Source organism: Varroa destructor, unplaced genomic scaffold (assembly GCF_002443255.2).
Source record: "Varroa destructor unplaced genomic scaffold, Vdes_3.0 BEIS01000005.1, whole genome shotgun sequence".
Classification (NCBI taxonomy): Eukaryota; Metazoa; Arthropoda; class Arachnida; order Mesostigmata; family Varroidae; genus Varroa; species Varroa destructor.
Window position 1 is genome coordinate 30,179,300 of NW_019211458.1, and position 14,391 is coordinate 30,193,690.

At 39.4% G+C, this 14,391-nt stretch overlaps 1 protein-coding gene across 13 annotated transcripts in view; it reads right to left on the reverse strand.

Annotated features, from left to right (window-relative positions):
* Nucleotides 1–297: 297 nt before the first annotated feature.
* The window catches only part of Nt5b (5' nucleotidase B), an 18,422-nt gene continuing 4,328 nt past the window's right edge, over nucleotides 298–14,391 (reverse strand). For 5 of the 13 annotated variants that reach the window (XM_022806760.2, XM_022806751.2, XM_022806749.2 and 2 more), the window contains 10 exons: nucleotides 9,244–9,350; nucleotides 8,663–8,839; nucleotides 7,113–7,355; nucleotides 6,666–6,759; nucleotides 6,152–6,205; nucleotides 5,332–5,604; nucleotides 4,841–5,012; nucleotides 4,466–4,644; nucleotides 4,010–4,273; nucleotides 298–2,444 (listed from right to left, as the gene is read on the reverse strand). In XM_022806760.2, coding sequence (XP_022662495.1) covers nucleotides 2,340–2,444; nucleotides 4,010–4,273; nucleotides 4,466–4,644; nucleotides 4,841–5,012; nucleotides 5,332–5,604; nucleotides 6,152–6,205; nucleotides 6,666–6,759; nucleotides 7,113–7,355; nucleotides 8,663–8,839; nucleotides 9,244–9,326 — 1,644 coding nt within the window. In that variant the 5' untranslated portion in view covers nucleotides 9,327–9,350 and the 3' untranslated portion in view covers nucleotides 298–2,339. Of the gene's footprint in view, nucleotides 2,445–4,009; nucleotides 4,274–4,465; nucleotides 4,645–4,840; nucleotides 5,013–5,331; nucleotides 5,605–6,151; nucleotides 6,206–6,665; nucleotides 6,760–7,112; nucleotides 7,356–8,662; nucleotides 8,840–9,243; nucleotides 9,351–9,567; nucleotides 10,496–10,602; nucleotides 11,113–14,391 lie in introns of those variants that run through there. The other 8 variants (XM_086990015.1, XM_086990013.1, XM_022806753.2 and 5 more) reach the window with 7 other exon arrangements.

Genomic DNA, 14,391 nt, shown 5'->3' on the forward strand with positions numbered 1-14,391 from the left:
GTGGACCCATTAAGGCTATATAATGAAATTTTTCTTTTTCGTGGCAATTTTGCCACGACTTTCCATTTCAAAATAATTTTGTTCTAACCAAACTCATCATCTAAAATCTCTTAGTCTTGTATTATAATTACTTTAACATATTGTGTATAATAACGTATCTACTATATTTAATTTTTTCAACACGATAGGTTTCTTACGCTTCGTGATGATCCATCTGATCAGACTGTTCAGTCATTACATCTAGGCATTTTATCCCAGTATATATTCGTCGTACACAGTCAACAATAACACCACAAGTTAAAGGGTAGCGATTAAAATTTATTTAGACAAAATAGATACGAAAATAATGAGTACACAAAACACATTGTCGATTAAAAACGAACACTGTTTCTCGTAAGAAAAAGTACACAAATTGTGACAACACTTAACAAGATAATCTATTTCGCTTGATATATACACATATATATATATAGTATATATATATATGACAGTCGTTATTATCCGATCCGTAATATAAACTCATCTCCGCACAATGAAAGCGTTTTCTCAAAATTTCGCAAAATCCCAAGCCATTTTCAATCCTTGCAAATTACAACGGCTATCGAACAAACGTTGAAAGTCTCCCTTTATTCTGAAACTCCTTTCACTCTCCATTTGACAAATACAACAACATCTCTTGCGATTAAATTGCGCCATTAATGTACTACCATCGCCTGCAAAATAGCGTTCAGCTACAGGCCCAGACCAAACACAATTTTACCTCCAAAAACGACGAACACGCTTCTTCCCTGAAATAGGCCAGCGCTGGCCAACTGCTATTCGACTGAACGTGACGGTTATCTGTTATCGCATGAAACGTCTAGCTACATTACGTTTGGTTGAGTAATACGGAGAGACTCGGCTTCCCAGGTTAATTGCTTATGGATCAGGCGCCTTCCGTAACGACCCTGCAGACCATAGCGAAGGAACACATTGTCTTCCGATAGTTACAATCGTATTATTAAACATGTGAAAGAAGCGTACTGCCGATCCGTGTAACGAGTCCATACCCGCCCACTCTTCGAGATCGCCACAGATCCGCGTCTGATATCTTGCTCTCTGGCTCTATCACATTCATGTGATTACCTTTACTGCACACCCTGATCAATAAGCACAAGCACACGTTATAATTCTCTTTCTAAGCATATATTAATAGAATGTCTATATATTTATAATGTATGAGCTTAGAATTTCTTTTCTTTCCGCGTATTGGACAGTTTCCGACAGAATTGTCCCAGTAGCATTGTTTAAGGTCACGCAGGCTATTTAGAGTACAATAACATTGGTTACTATATGGTGGCCTTTTTCGCATGCTCTTGCCTACGACTTTGATTGATACAAGTAAACGCGGTTTTGATTTATCCATTAAAAAACGTCGACTTATTAAACTGTACAGAATTGTTCCGGTGGTCGATCACATACAGTATCGAACGGTTTATCATGGAGCCAATCAGATAACGTGATGACCCCGTTCTAGCTGGGTCGGTTTGTGTATTCCACCTATTGCTGTTTCAACTGGCTGTTTGCTGACAATCAACAATCACGTTCGTCACAAAGACGGCGCATCGCTACGCCTCGGCAGATCTAGGCTGACATTACCTGGAAATGCTTTCGCTAGTGCAATACTTTCTCGTTTTTAGTTTATCAAATTGACATTTTTAAAGCATACCTATGCATTTTTCAAATAGGTCCTCTCATGTCTGCCTATTGTAGCTCCCTATGACCATCCGGTCCACTGCCATCGAACAGAAGACGTGACGTAGAATTGGCCTTTCCGAAATTCGACGCCAAACATTTCTATTGTCGGTGCCTTCGGTACGGACTGGAGCGCTAAGCAAACGCAGCGAAGCTTCCATTGGATTTACTCGTCGCACTTCCATCCATCTAATTTAGCTGCTTCCTTCTTCCTCTGCTCGCGCAAAAATTGATTACACTGATTAATGAACATTCCAAAGAAACCAATATTGTCTTTCTCCATCTGTTGATTAAGTTGAAATATCTTCCTAGAGTAGTAGAAATCTTCGGTAGCTCGGCTGATATGTCGTCACGAAAGAATGTACGTTTTTTTGATGCTCAATCGTTACATTTGACATCGGGCAGGAATTGAAACACTATATTGTTGAAACAAGGTAGTAGTTTCAACAATATAGTATGTTGCTTATTTTTTTATTTTACTGTATTTTGGTGCTTCCATCGATCAGTGGACACGTAAGCCACAAGTCGTGATGCGTCACTCGAAGCGAGTCTTCGCGACACTAGCCTGTCACGCCGTTCGAATATTTGTATTGGGGTTGAAAGCGTCACTGCCTGCCGTTTTCCTCGTCGTCGTCGTCCATGTCGTGGTGGTGGGTAACCTGCGTCGGCGTTTCCGGCACTTTTGAACCACTGTTGTTGACGACGGATGCCTGCAAATTACGAAACGGAGCCACGGAGTGATACACAAAGCAAGAGAGAAAGGGAGAGCAAATAAAGTTACGAAGGTTTTTAGTAAGGCCTCCGATATATATATATGCACGCTAATAGTCCATTGTTTTTTAGTAAATGTTCATTATTTGCTATTAAAGCTAGGACGGGCATCGATGAGACTGGGGTAAGAGACTTAATTCTAGTCGTGGGTCATTAAGCGTAAATTAATCTAGGGAATCGAAGAGTACGCGAGAAGTCAGTGTTTGCAGTAGTTATTTGATGTAACGCACATGCTCACTTTTCAGTGCGTTGTATAATGTGATTCCGGTTGTGGCTATGAAAAGTCGAACTTCGAGCTATAAGAAGCGCATTCTGCGCTATGGATGCATCGGTGCTACAAGCGGCAGCAAGGGATCGTGCCGTCCGCTTGTGTACGTAGACCAGTTAGGAAGTCGGCCACGATCTTTTACCAAATTTACAATTTTTCATATCAGATAAAATCGAAGTGAATCTAGTTAGTGCCTTCGGGGACCTGCTAACAACGCCGGTAAGTTCCACGTGCGAAACTTTAATAGCGTAAGTTAGATAAAATGTACACGGCACCTAGGAGAGGCATGCGGTACACGGTTTAGGAAAAATCGAAGAAGATGACACGTTATTATGCCTCTTTGTTTTACTCATTTGATTTTCCAAAAACATATTTGGCGACTCAGTGGCCCGGTTCGGATTTAGGTCTGAACGTGCGATATGAATTGTCCCCAGTATGACTTGTCCTTTCTACCTTTTTAGGGCAAAAGATGTTCCTTTTCAGAGACAAGTGCATATCTTTGTCTCTGAAAAGGAACTTGCCAATATAACAAGCAGTATATACATTCTCAACTATGAAATTTCATATAACAGTCAACGTTCGGACAGCATGCTTTTGAAAGAAAGACGCAGGTGCGCACAATTGACCATCGACCGGCATCATTTCGTAACTAGGAAACGTGTATATGAGTACATATTAGTGTAGAATTCGTCCAGTACTTGACGTTAATCGTAACTGTCAGACACACGTGAAAACTACCAAATAACAAGCCCTTACAACCAATTAACGCCTTGAAGTAAATAAATTTTGTGAAAACTTTCAAATCTCCAAACGCCTTTAAACAGAAATAGCATTTGCAATATACGTAAACACATCATCAAGTTCAGATAATAGAAGAGGGATTGTTTTTATACTCTGCATGTCAAGCGCACGTCTTTGTATGCTTAGCATCGGCCTCACTGGCCGAAGAGGGGACTGGTACTATCACGTGTTTAGGTTGAAAAAAACGAACAAGAACAATTCGTGCAGCCGGCCACAATAGAAGCGCTATTATAACGATCCGGACATAAAAGGTGAATGTTTATGTTTTTGTACTAGACTTGATATTTCGCGATTGCATTGTTACTGTAAATGTTCTCTTCAACGAAGGGATGAACGTAACAACAACAGCCGAGAAACTGCTAGAACAACTATATAGTAGCTAACGATATAAGAATCATGATGACAGAAGGAGAGTTTCTGACTAACGATAGTTACCTTTCGATTATTGGTCCCGTAATTGGAGGGAAGTATGCTGACGTCACTGTGCGAATCGTCATGGTCGACAGTGGACTCGTGAGGCATAAGCATCGCGGGCGAACGAAACATATACGTAAACGGATAGTAAAGCAGGTTGAGGAACGTGTAGCCGTAGATATCGGCGAATCGGCAGATTTGATTTGCAAAGAAAGTTTGCCGAGACCCGGACCGGAACAGCGACCCGAAAATACCGTAACACATATCGAGATTGTGGGAGGTTTCCTGCACAAGGAAGTATCACGAAAGAAATATACGTGAAAACTCAATGAAAATATACGCCTTTATACCTTAAATTCGTATAAAGCTGTTATGCAGAAACAAGATCCGGACAGAGTAGTGACGCGTATGTAGAATCTTAGAATAAATCATAATTTTACGTGTAGTCAGTTACCATTAATTACGTTTTTGACTCACCCTGATTCTATCCTGAATAGATGTTATATCAGGGTTTTCGGTCGAACTGGAATCTAAGTTCCGGTAGACGTTTGCCAATTGCACATCGTACTCCTGCAGTTTCTCGAAAAGCGGCCATTCAGTCATGGAAACATTGAGCTCGTTTACCAGTTCCGGGATGAGTAAAAATGTACGCCATCCTAAGCAAAGTATGAGAAACAAACAGCGTGAGTAAATACGCAATAAATTCCGTCGAACACTTAGAATGCGCATAATAAATGTTTGCTCCAAATCTTCTTCCGAAGTCTCTCTATCTTTCTTACATAAAGCCGTCAAAAAGAACTACCATTCGACTTTCTGTTTTCGACAATTTACACAAGCTGTACTATCACATACCCCGCGTCTTTTTTGATTTCAGAATGTCTCCGAAGATGTGGTCTCCAACGTAGAGCACATCTTTGCCCTTTGCACCCAAAAATTCATTGAATACATCGCAGCTGCCTCCTGAATAGACCTGACCAGGCTGCAAGGGGCCCACGTGTTTTCCAATACGTAAACCGCCAGTTTCCTGTATATAAAAGACATTTACGAATACAATTCGACTAGATTATAAGATATTTTACGTTACGTAAATTCACCTGTAGAGGTTTTTAAATACGTGCATTGTGCAGCTAGTAATGCTGGGCCAAGAGCAGCATTTCCTTTCTGCAACAGATCATTATATAAACATTATAGAAAATCTAATTTTTCTTAACAAACAAAGAAATTCACATTTTGCTGTGTGCTGACTATTAGGTATTCCGTTTTCCCATAAGGAACTGAGCAATCCTTATCTACTAGCAATAAATGACAATAAGAATAGTAGCATTAAATAGTTTGCCGCTTACTGTGTTTACTTGTCGAAGAATCGTTCCCTCTCCGAAGAATAGCGGCTTCCGCGCGTCAACTACTATGTAATCGAAATAGGTCTTCCAGTTTTTCTTACACGACGGGAAATCGAACAAGAACGTCATTATCCGCTCGGTATAGGCGAAATCCGAGTTCGTCAACAGGAACACGGTTTTTCCGTGAGCCCGCATACGGTCGAGCAGCAGCGGAAGCCGTTCATCTCGCTCCACGTATTTCTCGAGATTGTCGACAGTCTCGTTTTTGAGAATGTTCTAATGTAACCGAATCATACATGAAATTTCCAACGCATCCGAAGAAAAAAAAACAGGATCCATTCGCGTTGTTACCGTTTTTATGATAACAGGAACCATAGCTTTGCCCGGAAGTTTCACCAGCTTTAGATACTGGTATTTTGATGAACATGCACGTTGGCTTTTCAGCTATTGAAATGACTTTTTTTTGTAACATGCGGACGATCATAATGTGACAATATTGACTGCAGAATTACCATCACTCACTGAACCATGCAGCGAAAATCGACGGTGCGTGCATTTAAATCTAATATACAAGACTGACACGATAGAGCATGCGATTATTTTAACTGCTGTTCGATCAAGCGTGGGTTCAGTTTGGCCGGCAGTGGGTTCGTCGGCAAAAAAAAAACATTTTCATATGTCTGAAGATAGAATTCTGCATATACACTGGTTGCGCTCCATTTAAATGGCAATGGGCGACTATTTGGTCATACGAAAAAGGAAAAAACAGGACAGATCATAAACGGAAAAATTATTTTTAACAGAATATCGTCGATTTCATTACCCATCGTGGCCTCTTCCAGCGCTCGCAACAGGGATCTTTCGGGGTCGGTTGAAACTGACAAAATATCATCATTGTTACCAGATTGCTAAATACCGTATAATTAACTAGTGTTGTAAGTTATCGCATCTAATCAGTTGGACCACTTGAAGTAATTACTATCACGGTGGGTCAGTAACAGATATTGATAGACAACAGAATAACGGGACAGCCCTGTTGTTATTAGATGTAGATATTAGGACCAAGGTCTATCGCTTGATTTTACCTGCGCGCGAGTTCATCGAAATGTTAATCACAATGGTGCACAAATAATCTTAAATAAATCGCATAAACACTGTCGCTAAATAGCTTCACTCAGTCAAATATTCAAAGGACATAGATACAGAGACAGCACGATACCGAAGCGGATTTCGATATACCTGCTTTCCTCGAGTATTGCTAAATCATCAAGATAGAGGAAGGTTAATTTACTTCATGATCGGAATAAAAGTACGTATTCGATACGAGGAACACTTACTGAGTCATGCATCATGTCCATTGCACAACGAAGATCACGGAAGATTGTCTTGAACGACATAAATAGGTTACCCATATTCACACCTGTTTTCGTGCTGAAAAGACAAATTTATCTTTAAGATATAGCAATATATTGTACAACATGCAATTGATGAACAAGGTAACCCATGTTGCGGGTACAATTGAATCACACTAAATACTAGTATTTAGTATGATATTTTGTTATAGGTTATTATAGTTAATTATAGCACTATAGAATAGTCACGTAAAATTATTTAGAAGAAATTCGCCCAACTGAATCTATTTTCTTCTATTACTGTGGAAGTATGAAGTGACCGGCATGACTTTGATACCATGACAATCATTGTTTTCCTTATTGCAATTAAAAATGTTTATTTGTGTAAGATGAATTCTTGCAGATTTAGGATGCAAATGGTAGTATACGTACGAAGTGTATCCAGATGTCGTTGTAAAATAGCTGACAAGGCAGGCGAGCAGGTATGTTTCAGGCAAATTGAACATCGTGTTTAAAACGAACACCCTGGACTCTTCAAGCTTTATGAATTTATTCGGGTACAACTCGTAGATCTCGGACGTTTTAAGGAACTTGAATCCATGGCAGCACACGAGGATGTTCCCATAAGGATCTACTTTGAGCAGGTTACCATAAATGGTATCAAACCACAACCCCCTGTTCAATGCAGCCCAACACAAGGGTTATAGTTAAATGCTTTATTTATTTCATATACAAATGTTTTACTCCTCAACAATACTAATAACAATAGCAATAATCATAGTCATATGAAACACCTGCACGTGGTCCGTTCAAACTATGGCGGGCTGTTTGTCGTAACGGGCTTATATTTATCTACTACTTTAGCTACCAAATAGAAGCCAGTTCTTCCTGGAACAAAGCAATAGCTCGTCGTAGCGAAAAAACGATTTTGGAATTTGAGCGAAAATTAGCTATTACCTAATCTTTTCGCGCTAGACAAATTCCATCAGGATAAAAAAGAACTTCCTCCCATATCGGTGGTCTACGTTGTTGCGTGCCTTTATGCGATTTCTGAAAAATCTTTGATTGAAAAGACCTTCGTGAAGCAGCCTTAATGAATTAAATCAATAGGCCTCGAGAATCTATCGAAAATGGCTCAGAGAGGCATTTTTCATACACCTATATTTCGAAAATTAGTGCTTTCGGTCCCCGATTGAATTTTGAAACAGCTATGCCCACAACATGACCGTCAGGAACGATACTTCTAGGGCATTCAGTATCCGTTTTTGTTTACGTACAGTTTTAGAAACGAAGCATAAAAATTCGCAATTAAGGCACGGGACCCTGTGTGTAATATAGGTTGGCGGTAGTATCATTTGGAAGCCGGCATCAGATTATATGATAAAAGTCCTTAATGAGATCAATTGAGGTTATTGGTATTAATTTGATCACTATGAAGGCACAAAAAGTTTCGAGCTATTTATGATCAAAAAGCACTATTGGAAGAAACCACTAGAGATAATTCTGTCGTTCTCATTCAGTCAAAATTTTCGATGGAAGATGCCCTTCGACGAATCGCGAAGAAGCCCAATGAAATTACTGCGTGCGTTGAGCAAAATTTATATGTGAATAGCTATATCACGTACTACCTTTAAATTATTTGAAGAAAACTGATTACAAAACAAAAAAATTAATGTTTAATAAAATTAATGAGAAATGGCGCATCTTCAGTTTATATTGTTAACCTTCAAACAATAGTCTTAAAAACATAGGGCTAAAAAAACTTTAGTCGTAAACAGTAGTAGAAGAATAGTCGGAAGAACTTCTTCCGCCACACATGCACAATGATGGTCATTCACTAACCAGCATTTGTCAACCAATTTCGGAAACGGACTCATAGTAAGCCACCTTTCGATGATCTATTCTATTATTGATATTAACTGGTACACTTTCCTTGACGGTTTTATACTATTCTACCAATCTTAACTGTTTAATAACGTTACCTGATGGCAAAATTAGGATCGAACTGAAACTGTTTTAGTTCTTTCGGGTAGCCAATTTTAAGCAGTTGATCGACAAGCATGTTGAATTGTACCGCCTCGTACTCTGGACTTTTATATTGTGCGAGAGTGTAATCCATATCGAAACCGAAAAACTTAATTTTGTCAAGGTGAAGGGACCTATTAGCAAAGACAAATCAATATATTAGTGAAGAATATCAGAAATGCCAACGTGCCCTGACAAGTCGTGCACATACTGAACGTTTCTCTCTCATATTTGTTTCTATATTAGCTAATGAAACAAGTACGCGGAGCTCCAAATACAAGCCTGTTGATACTCCCATGTTTTTCCTGAACATAAAATCTTCACAAATAATTCATTCTTTACAACCACTGGCACTTTTTTCGGCTATTAGTTAAAAACAACATCGAGTTTACTTACTCGCATCGATTAATTTGACCGTTTATTGAAGTGTTTTTATTGAATATTGTATCCGTAACTGTGCGACAGAAAAACACTAAGAGCTTCTAATTATTAATGAAGTAATCGATATAACAGGTCTGAATGATTGAAATATACCAACCTGTTAACGAAAATTCGGTGCATAGGTTCCCTATAGTATTTCTTGTGGGGATTGACCTCCCCAGCATCCGTGCAGTCCGACATCGTCCTAGCTGACAAACGGTACACCTGCCAAATGAAAACACCACAAACCCTAATTATCATTTCTCCACCGAACGAATTACACACACTCAGCATGCAGATCAACCTGAAACAAATTCGTATAGCTTTGCTATTCAGCGCCCATTTCTCTATGGAAAACACTCGATATAAGAAAAAAAACTCGTCAAAACAATAGTAACAAAACAAAAAAAAGTATATTAAGCGAAAAATCACTCGATCATACTTGCTGCAGTGAACACTGGACCAACTTTTTCATTTTTTGATGAGCAATGCATCTTTGGGACAGATTAATTTGGTCAGTGAGTAATAAGGCAGATGTGGTTGTACCGTACGTAATACTTGGCCACTGGAATTGATTAAATCATTATTATTTCGTGTTTCGTTAGATTCAGACAGCTGGAAAACTGGCTCGTTTCTAGTGCGAATCCTGGTCAGCCTTTGATGCATCGTTTCTCCAATGAGATAACTCTGTTTTTTTCTGGCGCGGGACATCACTCGGTGCGAGCTGAACCGGCCTGTTCTTATCAATATATAGACATTTTGCGAAAGTGATTTCCCGAGGGATTATTCAAAAGCTTCCTGACGGCGTATAACCTCCTTGTAAATTATACTAACTGCTAAACAATAAACCTTTTATGTTTGAGCTTCGTTTGATGGAAAACCGTTTCGAGACTAAGGAAACGCTTAAACTTTTGCTGCCGTTGGTAAAGATTACCCTTATTATATTCCCATAAATCTTCTAACAATTAGACTAGAAAAAAGATAAGACGTAAATTTCATCTTCCTTACATATTTATCTCTATCATTAGTGCATGTTTCATCTATAAAAGGAATACATTTCAATGTGTACTCTGAATATTTTACTCAAACGAAGAAACATGCAGCTGAAAGCCAACCGAATAAACAAGAAGATGCACTATCAGTGCGGCTGCCGTTTGTACTATCTGCTTTTTGGCGCATCGTAGTACGGAATGCAGATCCCAAGTTGTACGAAGACCTTTCGGTACTTATCATCGAAGATTCATAGTACACAGCAGTTGTCCATATGGTACATCTCAGTTAATACAGATTTGAGTACGAGCAGATTTCAATGCAATGACAATGATAAGCTTGGTAGTCAGACTTCTTAAATTGCCAAATTTACTGCAGCAGTGAGTCTAATTGTTCAACTGGTATATAGCATTTTAGACTAAATTAACTAAAATTGATGGCTAAGAACCCAGCATGAACTTTAACCCGCTCGTCACTTGCCACTTACCCTTGGGCCGCCGCTGAAATCCATGGCTTCTGCTAAATAGCACAGAATTAAACGCCAATAAATTAAATATACAACTCAGCCTTGTGGTTTATTCTGTCTCGATAGCGCGTCTTCACCAGTAGGCAGTTGGGCTTCTTACAAATAGAAAAAACGATGAAGTAGCTCGGATATGTCTGAAAGCTTACCACTGAAGCTTGTAGTACTGTCATAGGATACGAATGTAACAAGTAGCAAAATGTCGCAATCTGTAGTAGTTCAGTTTGTTCGCGCCTGTGATCTCTCCGTTGCTTAGAAATTGAATGAATCGTCTTCTCCACGCCAAGGGTAACACTAGACACCGTGAGTACTGAAATAGCGCCTGGCTTCCCGTGGCTAAGCCTATGTTTCCACGTCAATCAAGCCACAGCCACTAGTATTAAGATAAACAGCTACGTTCTTAAACCGAAAGGCTTTCCAGCAGCAGGCACCGCCAATAGCTGACATAGAAGTGTGAAACAAGAGGCTTCTGCCAGACGGGTTATGAACAGCAGATTTTAATGATGATTACCATCAGCCATACACTATCACTGGCGATAAGATCAGCTCCACCTGATAACTAAACGCAGACCGTGTTGCTCGTCGCGCGTCTCATCGCGCCATAAGAAATCAATTGCTGACATCCACGGATGTGATTGAATAGTAGAGATTATAGTGTAATTAGAAATTGTTTTCGTAAGCATGCTTTTTAACGTCTTCAAAATGAAAAAAAACAATAAGTGTCTCAAATACTGTTTCATTACACCTAGGCGGAAAGTCATATTCTTGGGACAGTTGTTTTCGTATGATATAATGGGTGCTGCCTTAACCTGACATTCTAGTAGGAAAAATCACCTGGAATCGATTGATTAAATAGAGTCCACCATTAATAGGGATTAAACAGATACCACCCATTAAAAAGCTAACAAATTCTAATTATTTTGGTACAGTAACTCCATGTTGGCACACCCTACTGGTAATTCGGTGACCGAATATGCGTATGTGTGCGCATTTTGCAGTCTTCAACTATTTAAACGTTCGTTATCTATCGTTCTACTTACCCAGTGTACAACTTTGAAGTGAAAAGAGCTGAAGTACAGAACCGTTTCGCTACTGTATCATAGAACAAAAATGGCAAATGTGTAGTAACACTGCACAAACGCCAGTGCTATGTTTCGACGGATTAGTTAAATTACTTCGCTTTAAATGACTCTGGAGGTTAATCTCTAGTTATAATGAGACTACTTAGAAAAGATGACCTCGTTAATTTGGATAAAAAATAACGCTGGCACATTGTTATACTAATGCATTTCGATCCTGATGCATTGTCGCTGCCAACATCTGCTTTCTATCTCTAGTTTTTTTTGGATATTTTTCTGAACGAATTCGGAGAACGTACACAAAATTAGTAGTGCATTTGAAAGCGAAATCTTGAAAAAAGCGACTTCAAAATGGCAAAGTACAGGAAGCATGAGCTGTGTCCAAGGTATCAATCAAAAGTTCTTCACGAAACGAACAAAAACGTAGTTCCTATTTCTACCTACCACATGAATATTTTCGAAAAGTTTGCACATGTTTTATGCAAAGACTCGTGGTAGGCGTCAGTTATCGACAGCTTTTGCTACGCTGCAAGGAAAAGATGTCTCGATGACTAAAATTTATGTCTTCCTTGTAAATATAGCGAAAAACGACGTTCCGACATTGCTTAACCTAACGGAGATACGGCCAATACGTCGGCGGTGACGAGCGGCCAACAATTAGCGTTGAAAAATTAGCCAAAGTAACAATTGTCAACGCACTACCAAGTTATCCCGTCGCATGGGTACGTAATATAGTTTATTACAAAGCGTCCCTACGGACACCTTTGAAGTTGGCTGAACAAAAGCTGTCGATTCGCACAGTCCATCTGAATAAACAAAGTTCCTATCTCATCAAGTCCGAATGATGAAGCCATCTTTATTTACGAAATATACGAGCACTGGCGATGCCTGTCTGGCACGCTGCCCAATAATAAAATCCACATGCACCTATTTGATGTCGGCCAATGGCTGGTCTGATTCACATCTACTAGATGACGCCGACAATCTGCAAATCGAAATACAATTGAACATAACTGAGACGTGGGCGAAGGCCAACACGAACCCGGAGCAGAAACCAACCGTGATCGTCTGAGTCACGATTCCTTCACATACAAAATTTATACATACATAAACAGTTAGTTCAGGTATCACCCTTACGCACCCACAAATATCTAACAAATGTCTCGAGCAAGAAAAACTATATTGCTCTAAATTGGAGTGCGCTGTTTTCAAATGCAATGTCTAAGCGGTTGGCTCCGCCGAAGCAAGTGAGCAGGCTACGTCCTTGTTCCCCATTAACTTAATCAGACGCACAGAAAAGCTGCCACACTTTCGTAGCCGGCCAGCTACGAAACAAGTAAACGGGTCTTCCGAAATACACAAGCATCTTGATCACAAGGAATGCTGGCTTAACCGTTAGGGTTGAGATACAGTTGAGAGGAGCAGACAGCGTGACGCGACCACTGTGTACAAATCTATCTAACTAATAACCGTAGAGGTTGTGTTATAGTTTGCTAATTACCCTTTAACACATTTTACGTGCTATGTACTTACCTCTATCGTACATCAATCCACGTGTGATAAACATGACCAGTACGTAACAGAGTTAACGTTTCGTACACTACTTTTAACCCATTATCTTGATAAACAGCGTAAATAGTGAATGAACAGATAGCTCCCAATTGTGCAATTAGACTAATTTCTCGCACGGCTATATGCCTCTCAGAAATACTTTCACAAAAACCTTTTTCAAACCGTATTAAAACGTGGGTTCTTTTAGGTAGATACCAAGGTCTATTCCTCCCATGTATTACTATTTATTCGTGAAAATTTTTGCTTGTATGTGTATTGGACTGGTCGAGTAAGGTAATTAATTACCTATGCTTCATATAAATAGCGGGCTCTTAAAGCTTGAAAATCAAACATATTTACCATAAATCTTGCACATGATATAGCGCCAATCACATATAACCTATGATATGTGGATGCCAATGTTTAGATAGAATTACGATATTTTCTACACTTAAAAATATAAGCATGATTTAACTAGCAACGACGTTTTACAAATGTTGAGATTCATAACTTTTTTTGTTGTTGCATGGCCCTAGGAAACTGCCCCTAGTGCCATACAATTTTGTTAGTTGGTCTATTCGCGCCTAGATTATCTTAAGCCAAAGAAGAAAACCAAATGACCAATGGCTATTTGTAATGAATCAACCCTTAACACGCATGGATGTTCTCGGAAGAACAATTATGCTTTATTAAAAATACCCTATCACTTTATCATTCTTTATGGATTCCTCTTAGACGCCATTTTGGCACTCGAGCCGTTTTTTTTCGTTTTTAAATTTCCTTTCCTTTCAACGTGTCAACTTGAAAGTCACTCGATCAAAAATTATGATGACAACCAAACGGCCGCTGTCGTGTTCTTGTTATCCGTCCTTCAGATACAGAGCCAAAACAGCGTTCGACGTCGCCGTTTCAACGGCCGCGTTGGCACACGTTAAATTTCAGTTCAAGGATTACACAGGAATGAATGAATTGGCACCATTCTGTCAAAAAGTACGGGCTTCGGCAGCCACCCCGCACAAGAGTGGAGTCCACTCTTGTTTTTGTAATTCTGTCTTGTGTAACGCTGTTCAATATTTCCATGAGCCTCTATTAAACACGTTTGACATGTCCATAAAATAATATA